The sequence below is a fragment of the Desmodus rotundus genome, chromosome 1, assembly GCF_022682495.2.
Source record: "Desmodus rotundus isolate HL8 chromosome 1, HLdesRot8A.1, whole genome shotgun sequence".
Taxonomy (NCBI): Eukaryota; Metazoa; Chordata; class Mammalia; order Chiroptera; family Phyllostomidae; genus Desmodus; species Desmodus rotundus.
In genome coordinates, this window is record NC_071387.1 from 177,239,760 (window position 1) to 177,262,359 (window position 22,600).

The following is a 22,600-nucleotide window of genomic DNA, read 5'->3' on the forward strand; positions in this document are numbered from 1 at the left end:
GTGAAACTAATATCCTACCTGGTGGAATCACTCCCCACTTCCCTAGGACGAGTTGATAATCACTGTTCTGGAAGAATAAACATGTATAAATAGCAAGAAAAATTCTGAAAACTATGAGTAAGCTTTGAAATCTAGGGCTATAAAAAAAAGAGTGAGAAGGAAAAAGAATGAAGAAAAATTGTGCTCTATAAAAATTTACCTTTTAGGGAATGGGATGGTGCTGCATTTCCACTTCCAGCCCTGCCGTTGCTTCTCCTGTCCCGCAGGGTCTCCAGCGCAGGTTCCCTGTGAAACCATGAACATCAAGTGCAGCCCCCTCGCTGGCCTAGGCCCCTGCCAAGCTCTACGAGGGAGGGGTAATAGCAGCTTCACATAGTCATAAGTTTTGTAAAATTGGCAAAAGTAAGAATATTTTGCATTAGTTTTAAAGCAGACTCCCCAAATCACATAACCTTCATGTGCCATGAAACCTGGAACCCCCCCTGATTCCTTGGCTGATTGGTGGTCCGACAGGAGTGTATTAAAAATAACCTGTATTAAAATGCCTTTTAACACACCAGCTTTCTAAGTGCCTTTCCAGATAATTTCCTCAAACAAACTAATGAACCTCATTAGTTGATAAGATTCTGTGTTTAAAAAAGGGGATTCCTAGCTAAAATAAAAAACAATAACCTTCTGCCAGAGGAAAGAAGGGAAAGGGCCTAGTTAAAGAACGTGTATAAATGACCCATGGACATGGACAACAGGGTTGGGATTGACTGTGGGAGCAGGGTGGGGTAGAGGAGAGCAACGGGGATAAATTGGGACAACTGTAATAGAACAACAATTTAAAGGAAATAACCCTGGCTGGTGTGGCTCAGTGGATTGAGCACCGGCCTGCAAACCAAAGGGTTGCTGGTTCCATTCCCTATCAGGGATGTGCCTGGGTTGCTGGCCAGGTCACAAGTGGAGGGCGCGTGAGAGGCAACCATACAGTGATGTTTTTCTCCCTCTCTTTCTCCCTCCCTTCCCCTCTAAAATAAATAAATAAAATCTTTTAAAATAAAAATAAATATTTTAATAATAATAATAATAATAATAACCTTCATTAGAAGTAAAGCCACACAGGTAACCATGGTAAATAATAACCAGGATATAGTAAGTAGTGCTGCATCTGATGACATTAATGCATTCATATTTATTGAGCAACTACTATGTGCTGGGGATATGTTACAAATGGATAAACAAAATGGATAACAATCTCTGCATTTGTAGAGCTTACAATCCAATGAGAAGGGTAAGATAACAAAATAACAAAGTTTAGCAGGCTGATAAATGCTGGGGTGAAAAACAAAGGAAAGGAGGCTAGAAAGGTGAGGAAATCAGTGTGGCAATTTTATTTTTTAATGGCAACTTAGTTTTTTCAGCTTTTTCAAACAAGATATGATTGACATAAAACATTATGTAAGTTGTAAGCGTACAACGTAGTGATTTTACAAATATATATTTTTATATATATTGCAAAATGATTACTGTAATAAGGCGAGCTAACACATCTACCACCTTTTATAGTGACACCTCTTTTTTTGCCGTGAGACTTTTTGAAATTTGCTCTCTTAGCAACTCTAAAATATACAATACAGCATCAACTGTAGTCACCACGCCATACCTTATATCCCTGAATTCACTCATGGTACAACTGGAAGCTTGTACCTTCTGACCACCTTCGCCCAGTTTTCCCACCCCCCACCCTTCAACCCTGTCAACTACCAATCTGTTCTCTGTATCTACAAGTTGCTTTTTTAGATTCCACATATAAGTGAGTCATACAGTATCTGTTGTACTTTTTCTGATTTATGCCACTTAGCACAATGCCCTCAAGTTTCATCTATGTTCTTGCAAACAGCAGGAATTCCTTATTTTTATAGCTGAATAATATTACATTGTGTATGTATGTGTGTGTGTGACATTTTCTTTACCTGTTCATTGGTCCATGGACACTCAGGTTGTTTTCATGTCTTGACTATTGTAAATAATATTGCAATAAACAAGGGGGGGTTGCAGATATCACTTCAAGATAGCGATTTCATTTCCTTTGGACCGAGGTTGCTGGATCATAGAGTGGTGCTATTTTTAATTTCTGGCGGAGCCTCCATACTGTTTTCCATAGTGGCTGCACCAATTTACATTCCCACCAGCAGTGCACAGTGGTCTCTCACTGGGAAGCTAGAAAAGGCTAGAAGATGAGGGTGACAACTTTAAATAGAGGAGCCTGGGACGGTCTCACAGTGAAGGTGACAGTGGGCTGATACTTGGGTAAACAATATTCCAAGCAGAGGATACATACACTTGTGGTCAAAGGTCAGCCAGAGGCTAAGAGGCTGAGTGAGGCACAGTGAGCCAGAGGGACCAGGGACAGGCACGGTGAGACTGGAGAGGCCTCAGGGGCTTGCATCACTATGGCGGGCCTGAGCCCCTGTGAGGGCTTAGTGTTGTTGGGGAGAGAGACGTTTGCCCCCACCTATCTCTGATTCTTACAGCTGGGCAAATAATAAAATTGGCATAAAACCGGATTAGTGGGAGAAAACCCAGTTAATATGTTACATGTGAGATTATAAATGATGCTCCAAGAAATGATGAGCCAGCCAGCTTGTTATACTTTTTAGACAAACAGTACATTTGTGAAGATGATAAAGGGCAAAGACACTTAGGTTTGGTTGTTCATTAATGAGAAATCTAAACAAAGTTTGGGTTTGGATCATAAATTTCGTAGAGGAGAAACAAGTGTTGTTTACATTAGCTTTTCTGCCCTGGATTCCTTCACCTGAGCAATAAGGGTGTCTCTCTTAACCCCCCTCAAGCAAGGAGGGCACCTTCACAGGGAAGACCTGTTTCCTGCATTCAAGGAGAAAAGGGAGGGTTAAGGTGTCCTTCTTGTAACTTTAATTCAAGGTAATCAATATGACGCGGAGGGATATTTTGGGACGGCCCGCTCTGGGCCCAACACTATTTACTTCGAATAAAATAGGAAGCCGTCAGAGGATGGTCAGCAGGAACTCACAGGGACCTGATTTACGTTTTAATGGGCTCACTCTGCTGTATAAAGAGTAAGTGTGTGGGTGGGGAGAAGTAAGGGGCCCACCATTAAATATCAGTGTTCCAGTTTGGGCTTATCAAAGCAACTTTAGCTGTTCTGTAACACAGAAATAATTAATTAATTAATGCAGAAATACCCCACCCCCACCCCGTTAACAAAGGCTTCCCCCTTTTGGGTTTTAGCTTGATGAAGCCAGGTTTTGAGGGAAGCGGCATTTTGGAAATATAATAGCTTAGATGCGGTCTCAGAGAGCAGATGGTTGGCAGGAAAATACAACCGAGTGAGTCCTCGGGGGCTGCATCTGACAGGCAGGTCCAGCCCAGCCAGGAGACATGCGCTTTACCGCTCTTCCCATCCATACCCTTACTCTGAGATCCACAAGTGAACGCAGGATGTAAGCGAAAGGAATACATGCTTGCTTCCTTTATTCTCAATCACAGTGAAGCCCGAATGAAATTTTCAGGTAAACTTAGGGCTACCAACAACTGTGGAAACAGACAGCTTCCACTGTCAGCATATATTCAAGTTAAATATGCGCATGTATATATGACTCTGGAACTGTTCGTTATTTCTAGAGATTGCTGCAAATGCAGACCTCAATCTGCGGGCTGCAGGCTTTGCCCTAACTCCCAGCGCCACAGTCCCTCATGAGGGCCCATCTGATACCCTTTTTAAAGCAGAGTTTCAGTTAAAAAAGATGCCTTTAAGATAATCATGAAAAAACAGTAACCTATAAACTTCAAATAAAGAAATTCTTGGTTTGGGCTTTAAAAATTTTAAATCTAATAAACATTTTTCAGAGAAAATTGACCTTTACTACCCCATTTGGCAAAAACCTACTAAGCAAGTCTAGCTTGTCCCTTCTGGTTTCTAGTCCAAACTCCCACTATCATTTTCATCTTGAATCTCTTCATTGCCCTACGTTACTTGGGGCTGTCATTGACAAGTCAGAAACCAATGTTGTTTCTAGCGATCACATATTTTCACTGATAAATAAAAGCATATACCTTTTCACCTTTGTTCCAGGCTTTTATTTATATAATCCATGTGTGAAAATAAAGGGTAAAATGTTCATTCTTAATGTTAGGCCTCTGTGCAAATATATTATTTTATGCAAGCTAATATGCATACCTCACTTACCCACATGATTGACTAAATTGGCTAAATGTTATGTTCTCTCAGTATCCTATTTAAATTTGAGATGCAGACTTGTATTGATTGGGAAAGACTGCCATTTGCACATGTCACTGTAAGATACTATTTTCTATAGTCTCATCTCTAGATAATCTGAACAAAGTAAATATTAAAATGGGGAATTTGGAGAAGCAGGTTTTCATTACTCCGAAGACACTATTAGACCCTCAGGAAAACATGAATGGGAAGTATCACTAGTATTAGGAGCAGGTTTCATAGCCGTATGATATTGACAACAGTGAAAACACTATTATAAAGACAAAAAATACTTTTTTAGTACGTATTTGATTTTGGTTACACTTCTATTAAGTTCAAGGGTAAAGCATCCTCACCTCCCCAGCCCCCACCTTGCGTGGCAAGCACCAAAATAAATTTCGTTCCATAACCAACAGCATGGGTTTCAATATACACGGGAGATTTGGGCACAAGAAAATAATAGCAATGCAGCTGCAAGTTGAAATCCTCATGGCACACCCAGTGGCTAGAGCCCTAAGGCCTAAAGGGCTGTTTCCGCTCATTGTAGTCACTGGAGTCCCACCGAGGTTGTTGGGACCTCTAATTTTGTATTATTACCCAGAGCAAACAAGGATATAGTCTGGTTTTCTAACATTTCTCGTTATTATTAAATTTATTGGGATGACATTGGTTAATAAGATCTCAAAGGTTTCTAATGTGCATTTATATGATACATGATCTGTATATTTTATTCTGTGCCCACCACCCAAAGTCAGATCATCTCCCATATATTTGTCCCCTTTACCCTTTATTGTCCCCCCCCAAATCCCCTTCCCTCTCAGGTAACCACCATACTGTTGTCTGTGTCTATGAGTTTCGGTTTTATATCCCACACATGGGAAATCATGTGGTTCTTAGCTTTCTCTGACTAATTTACTTTGTTTAGCATAATATTCTCAAGGTCCATCCATGTTGTCACAAATGGCACTATTTCATCTTTTCTTATGGCTGAGTAGTATTCCATTGTATATATGCACCACATGTTCTGTATCCAGTCCTCTGTCAAAGGCCACTTTGGTTGTCTCCATGTCTTGGCCACCATGATAGTGCTGCAATAAACATAGGGGTGCACATATCTTTGAGAATAAATGTTCTCAATTTTGGGGGGTAGATATCCAGAAGAGGGATTGCTGGGTCATAGTAACTCTTCTTAATTTCTTGAGGACCCACCATACTGCTTTCCACAACGACTGTACCAGTTACATTCCCACCAGCAGTGAATGAGGGTCCTTTTTCTCCACAACCTCTCCAGCACTTGTTATTACCTGTCTTGTTAATAATAGACATTCCAACAGGTGTGAGGTCGTATCTCTCTGTAGTTTTCATTTGTATTTCCCTAATAGCTAGTGAAGTAGAACGTCTTTTCATATATCTGTTGGCCATTTGTGTGTCTTCTTGGGAGAACTGTCTGTTCAGGTTCTCTGCCAATTTTTTAATTGGATTGTTTGTTTAGTGTTGAGTTGTATGAGTTCTTCATATATTTTGGATATTAACCCCTTGTCAGAACTGTTATTTGTAAATATCATCTCCCATTCAGTTGGCTTCCTTTATGTTTCATTGGTTTCTTCTGCTGTGCAGAAGCTTTTTAGTTGAAAATAGTCCTATGCATTTATTTTTGCCTTTACTTTCCTTGTCTTTGGATTCAAAGCCAGAAAGTGTTCTCTACAACCAAGGTCCATGAGATCATACCTGTTTTCTTCTATATAAGTTATTGTTTCCGATCTTACATTTAGGTCTTTGATCCATTTTGAATTCACTTCTGTACATGAAGACAAACCGTAATCTAGTTTCATTCTTTTGCATATGGCTATCCAATTTTCCCAGGATTATTCATCGAAGAGGCTTTCTTTTCTCCATTGTGTATGTTTTTGGCTCTTTTGTCAGAAATTATTCAGCCATATGTATATGGTTTTATTTCTGGGCTCTCAAGTCTGTTCCTTTGGTCATGGCTCTGTGGTATAATTCGAAGTCAGGTAGTTATGCTGCCTTTGGCTTTGATCTTTTTTCTCAGGATTGCTTTGGCTATTCAGAGTCTTTTGTGGTTCCATGCAAATCTGATGATTTTTTTTGTTCTATTTCTTTAAAAAATGACATTGGCATTTTGATAGAGATTGCTTTAAATCTCTGTATTGCTTTGGGTACTATGGCCATTTTAACTCTGTTAATTCTTTCAATCCATGAACATAGAATATCTTTCCATTTCATTGTGTTTTTTTCAATGTCTTTTAAAATACATTGTAGTTTTCAGTATATAGGTCCTTCACATCTTTTGTTAAGTTTATTCCTAGGTATTTTCTTCTTTTAGTTGCAATTGCAAAAGGAATTTTTTTTCATTTCTTTTTCTGAAATTTCATTGTTAGTATATGGGAAAGCAGTGGACTTTTTGTACATTGATTTTGTGTCCTGCAACTTTATTTGTTTTTGTTTTTAATAATTTTTTTGGTGGAGTCTTTAGAGTTTTCTATATACAGTATGATGTCATCTGCAAAAGAAATGACACTTTTACTTCTTCATTCCCAGCTTGGATGCCTTTTCTTTCTCTCTCTTGCCTGATTGTTCTGGCTAGGACTTCCAGAACTATGTTGAATAAGAGAGGTGAGAGTGGGCATCCTTGTTTTGTTCCTGATTTTAGAAGAAACGCTTTCAGTTTTTCACGACTGAGTATGGTATTAGCTGAAGGTCTGTCATATATGGCCTTTATTATGTTAAAGTACTTCCCTTCCATATCCATTTCATTGAATGTTTTCATCATAAATAGATGTTGTATCATATCAAATCCTGTTCTGCATGTATTGATAAGATCCTATGGTTTTTACCTTTGTTTTGTTAATGTGGTATATTGATCAATTTGCATATGTTGAACCATCTTTGTGCCTGGAATGAACCCCACTTGATTGTGATGTGTTATTTGTTAATGTATTGCTGTATTCACTTTGCTAGTATTCTGTTTAGGATTTTTGATCCGTACTTGTCAGAGACATCGATCTGTAGTTTCCTCTTTTGTGCTATCCCTGCCAGGTTTTGGTATCAGGGCTATGTTGGCCTCATAAAATAAGTTAGGAAGTATTGCCTCTTCAATTTTCTGGAAGAGTTGAGAAAGATAGGCATTAAATATTATTTGAATGTTTAGTAGAATTCACTACTGAACCCATCTGATCCTGGACTTCTGTTTTGGGGAAGGTTTTTGATGGTCGATTCCATTTCCTCCCTGTTGATCAGTCTATTTAGATTTTCCAGTTCTTCCTGGTTCAGTTTAGGAAGGTTATATATGAATTCAACATATGAGTTTTGAGAGACAGAAACATTTATTCTATAGCCCCTACCCCAACTCTACTCTGTCTGGATATTTTTTATTTCCCCTTCAAAGAAGCACAGCCTTCAGCTTCTTAAACTCCTTCTACATTCATTGTCTAAGTCACATTCTCTGAGTGCCTGTATAACACAGTTTAGTAATTTATTATTTCTATAATATTTAATACAGATATGTGATGTTTTGTTCCTTTTCTCTGTTGCTTTATTGTCTTAATGAGATTTAAATGCCTTACACAGAAGTGCTATGTTTAAATCTCTGTATTTAATCAAGTCCTAACCTAAGGATGTAGGAGAAACTATAATGGTTTATTCACTGAATCTTTTGTAATGCAAAGTCTGTTTTTCTATAAAGTCATCACCAGTACTGGCATTTGCTAATGGTTCTGCCTAGGGATTCTGTAATATTACTGTATTACTTTTTCTTGATAATGAATTTTGATTATAGGGACATTTAATGTAGTAGAAATCAACCATGCGAATGATCTCAGACCCTGGACCTACCTCTTCCAAAAAACTACATTCTGAGAAAACTTGCTACCAAAATTTAGAGTGACTCCCCAGACCATTAACGGTGCTGCTGTGACCTTACCCCAACATGACAGGTGTTCGATTATTAGTTACAAAAATTCAATTAATGTTTCTCAGGGTTTTGTTTTTTTCAAGGAGAAATCTAATAAAACATCAGTGATCATTTTAGATCTTCATTCTCAATCTGTTTATAACACTAATATTAATATTTTTAGATTAATATAATTTCATCAATATTTAGTAATCACTTCCCATAAATTGTTAGTTTTTATTTTTTGGATAATATTTAAGAGGTTGTTGTCATGAGTCTTTTTAAGTTTGTTTTTCAATTGCAGTTTATGTTCAGTGGTATTTTGTGTTAGTTCAAGGTGGACAGCACAGTAGTCAGACAGTCACACTTTTCAAAGTGGTTCCCCCAATATTTCCCTACCCTCCTGGCACCACACGTAGTTATTACAATACTATTGATGCTATTTCCTACATCGTAATTGATATCCTTGTGACTTTTCTGTGACTACCAATTTGTACTGAATTTCTTCACCTTTTCCACCCAGCTGCCACCTGCCTTCCCTCTGGTAACCATTAGTCTGTTCTCTGTATCTATGAGTCTGTTTCTATGTTGTTTCTTTGTTTATTTTGTTTTTTAGATTCCACATATAAGTGAAATTATATGGGTCTTTCTGTCTGATGTATTTCATATGGCATAACACCCTTTAGGTTCATCCGTGCTGCTTCAGCTTCTTAAACTCCTTTTCCATTCATGAGTCTTTAAGAACTAGTTTAGGCCTTCAAGTTTATTTATAAGGTTTCCTTATTTAAGAAAATGAGCTCCATCTAGTGGACAATGTCTAATATTACAACCTGTGAAGAAAAATATCAAAGCTCTTAGAATATTCCATATTAAGCTTTTTATGACTTATTAATAAATTTTTTGTCTTAGTGAGTAATATTATTTCAAAGTGTTAACTGTTTTAAGCTATTTATCAGTATTTGTTATAAACCTTGTAGTGGAGAGTCTCTGTAAGTTAAGACTTGCTTAAATTAATTGGAAAAAATAATAAAAAACACAAATCACTCATCTTTGGGTTATATCAATATTCACTCAATTGAACTAAGAAAAGTAAACTATAAATTATACTCCTTTATCTCCTATATTTTCATTAATACATAGCAAGGAAGGGGTACTTACTTTTTATTTTCTTCAACAGTGAGAACAAATGAGAACATGCACGTATAGGGCGGTGTGGCTGTCAACAATGCAATATACAGATGATGTATCATATAATAGTATGCTTGAAACCTATGTACTTTTATTAACTAATTCACCTCCATAAATTCAATAAAATTTAAAATAAGTCAGTAAGAACATCTTGATATTCAAGGGAAATCAACATAAGCCTTTTTTTATGCATTCTCACTATTAAGTCATCCTCACACTGACGAGCTTTTGTGACTAAAGAAATCTCTTCTCCTCCTCTCCAGAGTTCTTGCTTATCTTTCAGCTGTATACTGAATACCTTCAAATGCCCTCTTTGAATACAATACTCCTCTTCTATGAAGACTTCTCAGATATCCCAGCCTGGATTAATCTTATCTCCTTCAGTTTCTATATCTCATTGTGGTCACATCAGGTGGTTATTAAATGCTTATTTAATTAGGCAAACCCAGGAAGAGCTTGCCAGAGATCCCTAATATGTCTCTTTAGTGAACAGAGGTGCCTCTCCCCTGTTGGCCTTCCTCAGGATCGCCAAAAGGCCCACGTACATGAAGTGCCTCTCTAGGAGCAACGAACGCCCCTGTTTGGGTGTCAGTTACGAACACACATTTGTAGTTTGCATATTTATACACCAGAGCTGGAAGAACTTCATGAACAATAGGTGATTAAATCCAGTTAGCTCAGTAACTTTGGTCAGGCAACTTTCCTAGGAGCCAATATTCTTCTCTATAAAATGAGTCTGTTCAACTAGATGATCTTTCATTGTCCTTTAAGGACGAAATAAATGCATTTATAAAGACATAGAAGTCTAAGAAAATGTTAAATTGGAAACCATGTTTGGGACTGGTAAAGCTACATTATGAGTTTTCCCTCTTTTTTAAAAAAACTAGATGGACTGAGTCATTTCAGTCATAGATTCGTAGGTGAGCCATGAGACATCCAGTCCCCAGCTTTTTCTTCCACTTTGGCTTCTAATCACTTTGGCTTGGCTCATAGCACTATTTATTAATAATTCCAATGGAGTAAGTAAAATAAAGTTTTGGAATTAGCTAGTTAATAGTTGGGATGAAGGTTCCAATGGGAAAAATATTGGTAACAACTGAACTTGAATTTGTTTATTTATTTATTCATTCAACAATCTTTAACCACATTCCTGAGCTATTACCCGCCTCTCGTAAGAACACATGTGAGTTGACTTTATTTTAGTGCTGGTTGATGTTTGACTAGAAAACACTCTGTGGAAAGATTATCTAGATTATAGGGCTGTGATGTTAAAAACTGCGCATGTGTGACTCTTTTTTCCCTCAACTCTAAAATCTGCATTGCTGAGCATGATGCCATTCACTCACTCACTCACTCACTCACTCATTCAAACCACTTGGTAAAGGTTTCTAAAGTGCTAGGAACAGAGCCTGCATTCTCAGAGAGCTCGCAGTCTAGGAAAGGAGACCCAGTAGTAAGAGTTTCTATTCCTGATAATTGCTACAGATAGGGAGTGGGAAAGTGTCTTGGGAGCACAGAGAAGGGCATCTTATGCCTTTCAAGTGAAGGCTAACTCCTCAAGGATGAGCAACAATTAGGCAGGAACAGAAGGTTATGTAATGGTAGCCTGAGATGGTGGTTCAGTATGAGTGGAGCTGAAATGCCTGGTACAGCGCGGTAACCGAGTTGCATGCTGAGGCTGGGAAAATGTAGTTGAGAATAGATTACTAAGACTGTCAATCTAGCCAAGAAATGTGGACTTTATCCTGAGAACAACAGTGGGCTACTGAAAGGTTTTAAACTGATGAATGATGTAGTCAGATTTATAGTTTAAGAAGAATCTCAGTACAGGGTGGAAAATGGATTCATTTTTAAGGCTGTTATAATTGTAGTGAGAGTTGATGAAACCGTGGACTTGATATGTTGGCATGGCGATAGAGGGAAGTAGATACGACAGAAGTTAGCAGTTATATAAGTGTAGACGAAAGGGAGAGAAGCCCATGTTTGGAGAAGTGATGATATTAAGCATACAATGAGCACTTATCGAATTAAACCCAAATATTTAGTGAATTACTATGTGTTTATTCTTCTCCTAAAAGAAATTCTACACTGAAGAGAACTCTTCTTTTCAGAATGATTTCTTTTTAACTGATGTTGAGAGACCTATGTCTTGTATCTGGTTGGTTAACAAAAGTATCAAGTATCCCAAAGCTTAGGAAGACAAGAGTATGAATTCATTGTGTTATTTCACTTTTGTGTATTTCAGTATGACTGTTTTTTAACAACAGGACCAGCTGTAGACTTCCCCACTGTCAATTCCTAAACTGAGAGCTCCCTTCGCTAAAATGTCAACGCTCAATGTGTTCACCGCAATGCCATCTCTTCTTCTTTCACAGTTTTGACGTGGACAATGGCACATCTGCGGGACGGAGTCCCTTGGACCCCATGACCAGCCCAGGATCTGGGTTAATTCTCCAAGCAAACTTTGTCCACAGTCAACGTCGGGAGTCGTTTCTGTATCGATCCGACAGCGACTATGACCTCTCTCCAAAGTCTATGTCCCGGAACTCCTCCATCGCCAGCGACATGTAAGTGTGGGGCGAGAAAGAGAAGAAGCGTTTCTACAGAAAGTCAAGTTAGCTCATCTCTGGAGTTGATGATGTCGTAAAGCCAGTTCTATTCGTTTGCCTCCATCATTCTAAAACTTAGAAGGAATGGTGAGGGAAATTATACGATCGCAAGATAGGTGTTAGATTTAACTTGAGTACACTGTCACTATTGACAAGAAGCATTTATTTTCCCACAGACACATTGTCTGGGAAAAGTGAGAATTAAATCTTTAATGGAAACATTCACACTTAAAACATTAGCTTATACTCATGCTGGAACTGAGTTTTTGCTACCCAGCCACATGAATATTTTCTAATATGTCAAAAAACTTTAAATTCAGCTTGAAAATCCCTGTGACATTAGAGTGGACAGCATTTTAAATATATCTCAATTGATGTGCCATAAAGATGTTACCACTGGTCTACCAGATCATTTGGGGGGGGGCGGGATGGTGAGGTGCACAGAGTTGCCTAAATTAAGCCATTTTTGGAATATGAATCACCGGAGGCAAGCACAGAAAGCATTAGATAGACCTGAATATCATTTAAGAGATGACACAGATTGGAAAATAATTAAAACTGATAAGCAGGTTCACAGATCATGCACGATTATTAGCTCATTTTCTCAGCAGCCCAGTCCTGGGTTTACTCTCCTGTTCTTTAGCTTTCTAAGTTATGGAAGCTTCTAAATGGGGCCGTACTCTCACTGAAAACCTACACTGTCATTTGTGGTAATTCTTACCTCTGTGTATAGAGGTGGTCCCCACCTCACTCCTCTGCATCTAGGCATTTGTCCAGTAACGCTCATCATTTTCCCAGGATGCCATCTCAAAAACTTGGGACAGGTTGCAATTCATCTCACAGAGAATAACTTACGTAAGGCCTCTGAGGGTCTAGTGTTGTTCTTGACACCCTAACAGATCACCAAAGTGTTCCAGCAGGTCTGAGTAGGGCTCTAGAAATGAATTGTGCTTTACTCATTTCCACAGCATATTGCTCTCAGTTGCCATTTTATTGACATTTCTAAAGTGATACTACAATTAATGCTGTAGCCTCCACAGGAATGAGCGACTAAACTACAATCTTTTAATTCAAATAGCGAATTATTAAACTCTTATTGTGTAGCTGCCCCTGTTTGAAGCACTGCAGGAGAAATAAGAAAACCATAAGACAATGTTCATGATTTCAAATAATCTATGTATAGAATAACAGATCTCAGAGCAAATGATCAGTGGAAAAGATGTATATAAGCTCTAATTTGTGTACTTGTGGACTAAAGGTAAAAGCACCTCACTATCTACTGTAATAATGCACAGAACTATACTATCTTTCAGAAATGGGTATTTTTTCCTGTGTTTTTTGGCAACAAAACTTCTTCGATAAGTTTTATCTCCCTGTTCTCCTGTCCCCCCACCCCCAGAGATCCATGCCTGTTCTCTGCCTTTTCCTTACCATGCTGTTGCCTTAATATTCTGAAATCTATCTCCCATTCATATTGATCTCTGCAGACCTATTAACTGAAGACTGGAAATGAATAGATTCCACCATAAAATGGAAGGCATATTGCCAGTTATTAGAGGAAATACAGGGGTGGGCAAAATAGATTTACAGTTGTCAGCATGGAAAAGTTATGGCTATTACAATAGATTTATTAACTCAAAAGAATGTCACAATGGCACAGTGCCCTTAGGTACAATCTTGTAAATACTCAAATTGCTGGGCCTCCCTTATGTACACCTTTGTGTAGTCTATTTGCCACACACAAGCGCACTTTGGCACAGAGTTCTTTGTTGTCATCAGTAGACTTACTTTTGTCCACTCCTGTGTTCAGGGGTGATAGGAGGAGCTGTGAAGGAGAGGTCCGTGAGAAGGAGGGCAGAGAGAGCAAACCAATGATCAGAGCCCGGAGATGCAAACCACCTTGTACAGGACAGGGCAAAAGTAGGTTTACAGTTGTTCATGTGGGAAATAATACAATAATCAATAAATAATAATACAATAATAAACTGTGTTTCAGGTACTCACAACTGTAAACTTACTTTTGTCCCACTGTGCATGTACCATTAATTCCTTGTATTAATGGTATCCACTCTTCTTTACCCCAAAACAACTTCCTTTTTCCAATGGCTCTATCTCTATAATTTTCAACCCATTTTATCAGGTTTGAAATTTAAGACATTTATTTTATCATTCACACACAATGAAAACACTTACTAGGCAACTGTAGCATATGCAAAGCTCCCAAGATGCAGATGGGGTGGTCTTGCACTTACTCTCTTTGTAATAAAGTGCAGTGGCGCCATCTGTGAGGCATCCCATCCAGGGAAAGCTAGGCTAAAGCAGCAACGTTTGTATAATGCGAGGCAAGGGAAATCATGGCTCAGTTAAGAAATGAGCCTGAAGAGGAGATCCAAAATGGTGGAGGAGTAACTAGAAGCTAAACTATCCTCCTCCCAGGACTAATCTGGAATTACAACTAAATTGTAGAGAAATCATCCAGAATAACCAATGGAACAGTAGCTGGAGAGAAGCTTTATAACCACAGACAGATGGAAGAAACCACTTCACCATAACATGACCCATGTAGAGTGTGGAGGAGATGCCAGAGGGCTGGCTGAGCCCCCACGAGCAGGAGCTGAAGTGCTGGAGGGGAATTCAGCAGCTGGGCAGTTCCCCTTGAGAGATGTGGGGTCTAAACCCAAAGCTGGGCTCCCCAGCCTACAGCATCAGAGCCAGGAAAGGAGCCCAGTTAACATCCAGCTATGAAAAGTGGCAGGATTTCTGTCTGCAGAAAAGATGGCTGGAGTCACAGAGGGACTTTTAAAGGGCCAACTAACATAATTTTGCTTGCAGCCACTTCCCCTGGGCTCCAGCAAGGTGGGGGCAGAGTATACTAGAGATGCTGGAGGACAGTCTGGTGATGGAGGCTCTGGGGAAAGAACTCAGGCAGCAGTCGCCAGGATCCCTGTGCAGAGCCACTCCCCATACTGCAGGATCCATATTGCTCAGACAGAGCACTCCCTTCTGAGTGGCATCAGCCTAAGGGGAAGCAATAGCCCCACCCACAGGAATACTCTGTCCCACCATATGGTGCTTAAACCTGACTGCTGATTACAGATTGGCTAGATTAACAATGGAAGGAGGCAGCCACAGACTGTGGATTACTGGTAGCCTCCAACAGGCTACCTAGGGCCAGACTGGGATACCATCTGATATCACCAGGGGCGGATCCAGAAAGAGAAAACATTGAGATGAATTCCACCACAGTCTTCTTCATGATTTGCATTATTTTCTCTCCTGCATAGCTTTTTAACATTCATTTCTTGTCCTTCAAGTTTGCCCATATTAAGTCACTAGTTTTTATATTATAGTTTATTTCATATCTCACATTTTGCTCCTCCCTTCTCTTATTCCATTTTACCTTCGTTTTCCTGTTATTATTTTTGTTTTAAGTTTTATTTTCTCTCTTGCTACAACTTGCTTCCATTCCACACTCTTATTCTCCAGACTCTCAAAACCATTTTTCTTGTCATTAGTCATCTCACATTCCTTTTCCCATTCTTAAAATAACCTTATTCTCTCTCCACATTTATCAATCTTTGCTCGTCGGTTTGCAAAGATTGTTGCATTTCTCCAATTCTATTTCTAGATCTTCACTATTTTTGTATTTCAAATCTCAAATTTTACCATGCCCCTCTCCTATCCATTTTGTCTTCCTCCTGCCCTTTCTTTTTATTTTTTTAAATTTTAATTTTTCCCTGTCTTATCCTGGATTCCCTTCCTCACTCTTAGTATTCCCTCTCCTTCTATCACTTCAAAATCACCTCTCTTTCCTCTAGACATATCTTAACCTTTTCTTTCTTTTTTCCTTCTCACTCGCCTCCCACCTATATTAATCTTTGCTCATTGTTGTTGATAGCACAGTGGTGGATCTTTTTCTCCAATTTGATTCCTATTTTTTTCTTCTCTCTCTCACTACTTTTTTACTTTTATTTTTTTCAAGACTGTATTTATTTTTAGAGAGGGAAAGGGAGGGAGAAAGAGAAGGAAACATCAATATGTGGTTGTCTCTCCAGTGCCCCCTACTGGGGACCTGTCACACAACCCAGGCATGTGCCCTGACCGGGAGTCAAACCAACAACGCTCCGGTTGGTAGTCTAGTGCTCAATCCGCTGAGCCACACCAGCCAGGGCTATTTTTATTTATTTATTTTTAAATTTCTGTTTCAGTCTAATACTATACACTTCCTTTCTCTTACTCCATTCTGCCTTCTTCCCTCCCTTTTTATTCACAATGTAAATTTTTCTTTCTCTCTTTGCCTGGTCCTTATTCCCTATTCATATTATTGCTCCTCCCTCTACCCTCTCAAAATCATTTTTCTTTTAGTCATCTCATTTTCATTTTTCCTTTAATAGTCTTAATCTCTTTACACCTTTATTAATACTGGCTCATTTGCTGTTGATAGCGCAGTTGTGGGTGGGGATTAATTTTACAGGTGTGAGTTTGTTTCCTGGGCTGTTTGGTTTTGTTCTGGCAGCACCTGTAAAACAGCATACAAGATGTGGTGGGCAGTCAGTCAGCTGGAGGGAAGGACCCACCAAAGAATGATCCAACAACCAAAACGCAATTACAACTAGAAGGCCCACCTATATGGCATAAGGGGCATCCCAAGAAGATGAACCTAAGAAGCAGAAACAAACAAGGAGAATCACCTAAAATGGGGAGACAAAAAAACAACCCCCAATAGAAAGGAAAGGAGGAACCTCCAGAAATAGTGCTATATGAAATTGAGGCAAGCAAACCATCAGACACTGAGTATAAAGTAATAGTTATAAGGATGCTCAATGAGCTCAGTGAGAACTACAAAGGACTTCAGGGAAGCTACAAGGAACTTACTGCAAACTACACTAGCATGAAAAAGGACATAGAAACTGTCAATAAGAGGCAGGCAGAAATGCAGACTAGGATATCTGAAATGAAGAATATAGTAGAAGGAATTAAAAGCAGGCTAGATGAAGCAGAGGATCAAATCAGCAAGCTGGAGGACAAGATAGGAAAAAAATCACAGACAGAGCAACAAAACAAAACAAGATTAAAAAAGAATGAACAGGTGTTAAGGGAACTGAAGGAGAACATGAAACGGAGTAATACTGTATAACAGGGACACCAGAAGGAGAAGAACAAGGGATTGAAAACCTGTCTCTATCCCTAATGATTGAAAACTTCCCAAATTTTGAGAGAAAAAGTTACACAAGTCCAGGAAGCACAGAGTCCCCATCAAGAGGAACCCAAAGAGGCCCACTGCAAGACACAACATAATTAAAATGGCAAAATTCCAAGACAAAGAGAGAATCTTAAAGGCAGCAAGGAAGAGATAGGAAATAACATACAAGGGAGTGCCAATAAGACTAGCAGCTGACTTCTCAATGGAAATGCTCCAATCCAGAAGGGAATGGAAATCAGAGGCCTGCAACCAAGACTACTCTATCCAGCAAGGCTCTCAATTAAAATGGAAGGCCACATAAGGAGCTTCCCAGACAACAGAAGGTTCAAAGAATATACCTCCTCCAAACCACCTCTGCAATAGATGCTAAAGGGACTGCTTTAAGAAGATGAAAGAGAGAGAGAGAAGAACACAGGTATGAAGGGGAAAATGGCAATGAATAAGGACCTATCAATAATAACCTTAAATGTAAATGGATTAAATGTTCCAGTCAAGACATAGTGTAGCTGTGGATTGCTACACCATGTGTTGGATTGTCCAAGACATAGGATTAAATGTTCCAGTCAAGACATGGGTGAGAAAACATGACCTGCATATATGCTGTCTACAAGAGACCCACCTCAGAACAAAAGACCTACACAGACTGAAAGTGAAGGGCTAGAAAAAATATTCCAAACAAATGGACATTAAAAAAATGCTGGGGTAGTAATACTTAGACAAAATAGACTGCAAAACTAAGGCCATAAAAAGAGACAAAGAAGGATATTTCATGATATGTAAGAAATAATCCATCGAGAAGATATAATCCTTGTAAATACATGTGCACCCAGCATACGAGCACTCAAATATACAAGGAAAATATTAGAGGACTTCTAGAAAAATTTCAACATTAACCAACTCTAGAGTAGGGGATTTTAACACCCCACTCTCAACAATGGATACATCTTCCAAGCAAAGAATCAATAAGGATATTGTGGCAATGAACAGCACTGTAGATCAAATGGACTTAATTAATATGTACAGACCCTTTCACCCCAAAGAAACAAGAGATGCATTCTTCTCAAATGCACATGGAGCATTTTCAAAGATAGACCACATGGTGGGACACAAAACAAGCCTCAATAAATTCAAGAAAATTGAAATCATATCAAGCATCTTCTTGGATCACAATGGCTCCAAACTAGAAACCAACCTTAAGGAAAAAAACTCAAAAACATTCCAATTCATGGAGATAGAATAACATGTCATTAAATAATGAATGACTTAATAATGAGCTCCAGGAAGAAATCAAAAAGTTTCTGGCAACAAATGAAAATGAACACATAAGAGCTCAAACCCTATGGGACACAGTGAAGGCAGTCCTGAGAGGGAAGTTCATAGCAATACAGGCCTACCTAAAAAAAGAGAAAAATTTCAAATAAACAACCTAATCCAACATCTACAAGAACCAGAGGAACAACAAACAAAGCGCAGAGCAAATACAAAGAAGGAAATAATCAAGATCAGAGCAGAATAAATGACATAGAGACTGAAAAAACAATTCAACAGATGGATAATTTCAGAAGCTGGTTCTTTGAAAAGATAAACAAAATTGACAACCCTTTAATCAGACTCATCAAGAAAAAAAAGAGAGAGGATCCAAATAAATAAAATCAGAAATGAAAGAGGAGAAATTACAACCAATACCACAGAAATACAAAGTATTGAAAGAAATTACTACAAACAGCTATATGCCAAGAAATTTGACAACCTGGGCAAAATGGACAAATTTCTAGAAACATATAATCTTCCAAAACTAAATCAGGAAGAAGTACAAAGCCTGAATAGACCTATAACAACTAGTGAAATTGAAGCAGTAATCAAAAAACTCCTGGCACACAAAAGCCCTAGATTGGATGGCTTTGCAGGTGAATTTTACCATTTAGGGAAGAGCTAACTCCTATCCTTTTCAAACTGTTCCAAAAAATTCAAGAAGAGAGAAGACTCCCAAACTTGTTTTATGAGGCCAGTATTACCCTGATTCCAAAACTAGGTGAAGACACAAGGAAAGAAAACTACATGGAGCTGTAGCTCCTGACAAAATATTATCATGAGCTCAAGTAAGGGGATTAAGCTTGGGTATTAAGATGTGGCCATACGTAAATCTCCACTTTCTTATCTCACCTAGTGTGTGGTGATGTGGGGAAGGTCGTTCAGTGTCTATTTCAGCTGTACTTTATAGACAAGGACATAATGTATTTTAATTGCTTTTGATGACTGTATATGTATTGTTCTACTTAAGCTTCCCTATTGAGAAAACCCCTTAGAAATTTCAAATAAAAACAACACCAGGGAAAGTTTGTGATTATCTATTTGAATGAAACATTTTGGAAATCCTTTAAATGCTCTTTAAGTTGAAATATAACCGTTTAATTTCTTGAAAAAGTGAGAAAGAAAATAATCACTTTTAAATAACCAGGGTATCCTCACCTTACCCTTCATGAATAGATCTAGTTACACATCTGAGGCACAATGAGAGAACAAGACGGACACTCACAGATCCATCACGGGCACGTGTCACCCTTCACTTTTCCAAGTGTGTTTACGTCCGCTATCCTGTTTGATACTTTTCACGGTCCCATGAATAGGCACATTTTTATGTCATTTTACAAATGAGAGATCTAAGGTCTTGAGAGCTTAACTTTCTTAAAAACTGCAACAAACACTTTGATCATTTCTAGGAGAACGTGATGTCATCATAAACAAGGCGCTGTATTATTGCAGGAAAACTGCAGGGAGACAGAAGTGCCAGTTGACCAAATTCATTTGACCAAATTAGTTACTTGCACTATAAACTTTGTTTTTCATTTACATTTTAAGAATAAAATAAAATAAAAGTGCAAATTGGTCAGAGAAGTGAGAAGAAAATATGCAAGCAACTCTTGGAAATTATAACTCTGCAGAACTAGGCTAAACTCAGCATCTAAAAATCTTATATAAGACAGGAGAGAAGTTCCTGGCAGCTTCTGCTCAGAAGACAGTCCTAGAGTTTGTTAAATGTTTTCCCAAATGAGGAGTGTATTAATTGGCTGCATTTTTTTAATGAGAGGATCATTTTTTTCCTCATTTAGCAACTGTTGATAGAACCTACTTTATGCCAGGGTATTGTTTGAGAGCCTATAGATCCATGAAAACAAGACAAAAATTCTGTTTGGAATGCATTTCTGTCTTTATTTATCTATTTTAAATTAGATAGAAAAGGAGGCTTACCCCGGCATACTGAGATTTCTACATAAACCCTATTTCACTTACACATCGATCACTTTATTTACTTTGCTTGTCAATGTTGGATCCTCAGTGAATTGTCCTTAATGTCTTCTATATGGTTTTCTAAGCCATATAAGGAAAAATAATCACACTGCTGGAACAATTATGTAATGTGTTTCTTGAGATAAGAAATACTGAGGAGTATTAGTAAATCACCCTCCCTTCATGCCTGCAATATGAAACATAAAGATGTGCTTTACAAATAGAGCAAAAGAGAGCCTTCGAGAAAAACCAAGACAGGACTAGCAGACACTGGGCCTTGAGGTTCTGGTCAGATTTGCTGAACATCCCCAATTATTCCATCTGCTTATTGCATTTTCGCTCAGGCTTTGTGTCAGCTGTCCTTAATTGTTTTGAGACGTCAGCATCTTTTTAACCTAGGTTGAAAAAAAAATTAGCTGTCACTGACTACTGCAGGTATGTCTAAACATAAGTACAGCACTAATCCCTATACTCCTCTCACTGAAAGCAGACAAGTTAAAAGCAGAAAGAGAAAGAACAGCTGCTTGCACCTCTGTGAATGTGGGAGGCTGCACTGACAGGAAATTACTTAAGCAATTCAGTGAATGACATTGTCTCGTAGTAAATGTTATGAATGATCCCACGAACAGTGTTTCACTTCCAGAGAAAACAAGTCTGCATGCAGAGCTCATGTTTCCACGTTTCAATATCCACTCTCCCTCCGGGACTTCAGAGAACTTCCAATCAAATTTGTTATTTCCACCATGGCTAGTTTTGTGTTTGGCTGGTTGTTTTTTTATTTGTCTGAGATTTTTTAGTTTGGGTTTTTTTCCCAGAAAAATCACAAAACAAGCATTCTCATTTCTGTGTTACCTACAGGTCCCCTGAGCAATTTCTAAAAGTGCATTAAAATAAAACTTCCATCTAATCCTGATTATTTTCTATCATGAACGTGTTCTTACAGTAGCTGAAGAGAAGGCACTTGATAAAGACTTTTACACGAAATCATAGAGTTAATTTCATGTGTTGACTGCACACTTTTTTGGTGGTTTTTCATTTTATGTGCATTGTTTATCTTCAATACCTTGAGTTTCCCTTTATTCTATGTACTGTAGAAATTAGGTAATATTTCTAATGCTGTTTCATTAGGTATATTTTGGTGTTCTGTTTTGCAATTTTTAAATGTAGCCTGGCTTGCTCTATTTATCAAGGAACCTGATGTTTCCGAGCCAGACAGCTTTTCGCTAAGCCAGCTGTCCAAACACAGGAGCTCTTTGAAAGTATGAAAGTATGTTTCAAAGGTTCATGAACAAACCCAGGAGTCATCAGTTCAAGTTCAGGATATTCAGAAGGTTCATCATGTTTCCTCCTTTGTGGCTTAGCTTTGTCGATGCTTTGAAGAATGAAATAGATACCTTCAGTTTTTGTGACAAGTATTTGGCACATACTGAGGAATAAGGACATAGGAATATGTTCTTAAAATTGCCTGATATCTCTCTAGTCTTTTTAGTTGATGTATAATTCTTCCATGAAATTGTAATAGTTTTTCTTCACAACAATAATATAAGGAAACTAGGGAAAATAGTAGCTCAGTTTTAGAAATGACAAGATTTTGCTACAAAATGTTGTGTCACACACGCACACACACACACACACCATGAATTAGGATCCAGGTATCTGTGCCCTGAACATACTGGTTTTGACCTGTGGCCTTTGCTGAGGTACAGTAGCCTCTAGATGGGAATGTAATAAGTAAGTAAAGCAATTAAACTAAAATATTTTTTTTCCTTTCAAGAATGGAGTTTCTTGATGGACATCTGGGAAAACCTTTTGACTTAGGGTTTTTGCCAAACAATGGGGAGTTTTTGTGATATTAATGTGTCAACACTCTTTTGCCCCAAGCTTAGAGTAAGCGCGTTTTTCCAGTTACATAAGGTGTTGTCTTTTCTTGGAAGGCATATAACTGGAGTTTTGTAAAGATGACTCAGGAACTGCACTGGTCAACATGACAGCCATTAGTCACCTATGACTCCTTAATTTAAATGAATGAACATTAAATAAAAGTTAAAACCAGTTTCGCGGTTACAGCAGCCACATTTCAGGTGCCCAGTAGCCACGCGTGGCCTGTGGATAACAGACAACACAGAAAATATTTCCCTCCTGCAGAATTTCTGTTG

At 38.4% G+C, this 22,600-nt stretch overlaps 1 protein-coding gene across 16 annotated transcripts in view; it reads left to right on the plus strand.

The window, feature by feature from the left end:
* Window positions 1–22,600, plus strand: part of PDE4D (phosphodiesterase 4D) — a 1,245,374-nt gene that overhangs the window by 1,037,040 nt on the left and 185,734 nt on the right. For all 16 annotated transcript variants that reach the window (XM_071219656.1, XM_071219665.1, XM_071219669.1 and 13 more), the window contains one exon: window positions 11,720–11,911. In XM_071219656.1, coding sequence (XP_071075757.1) covers window positions 11,720–11,911 — 192 coding nt within the window. The remainder of the gene's footprint in view (window positions 1–11,719; window positions 11,912–22,600) is intronic.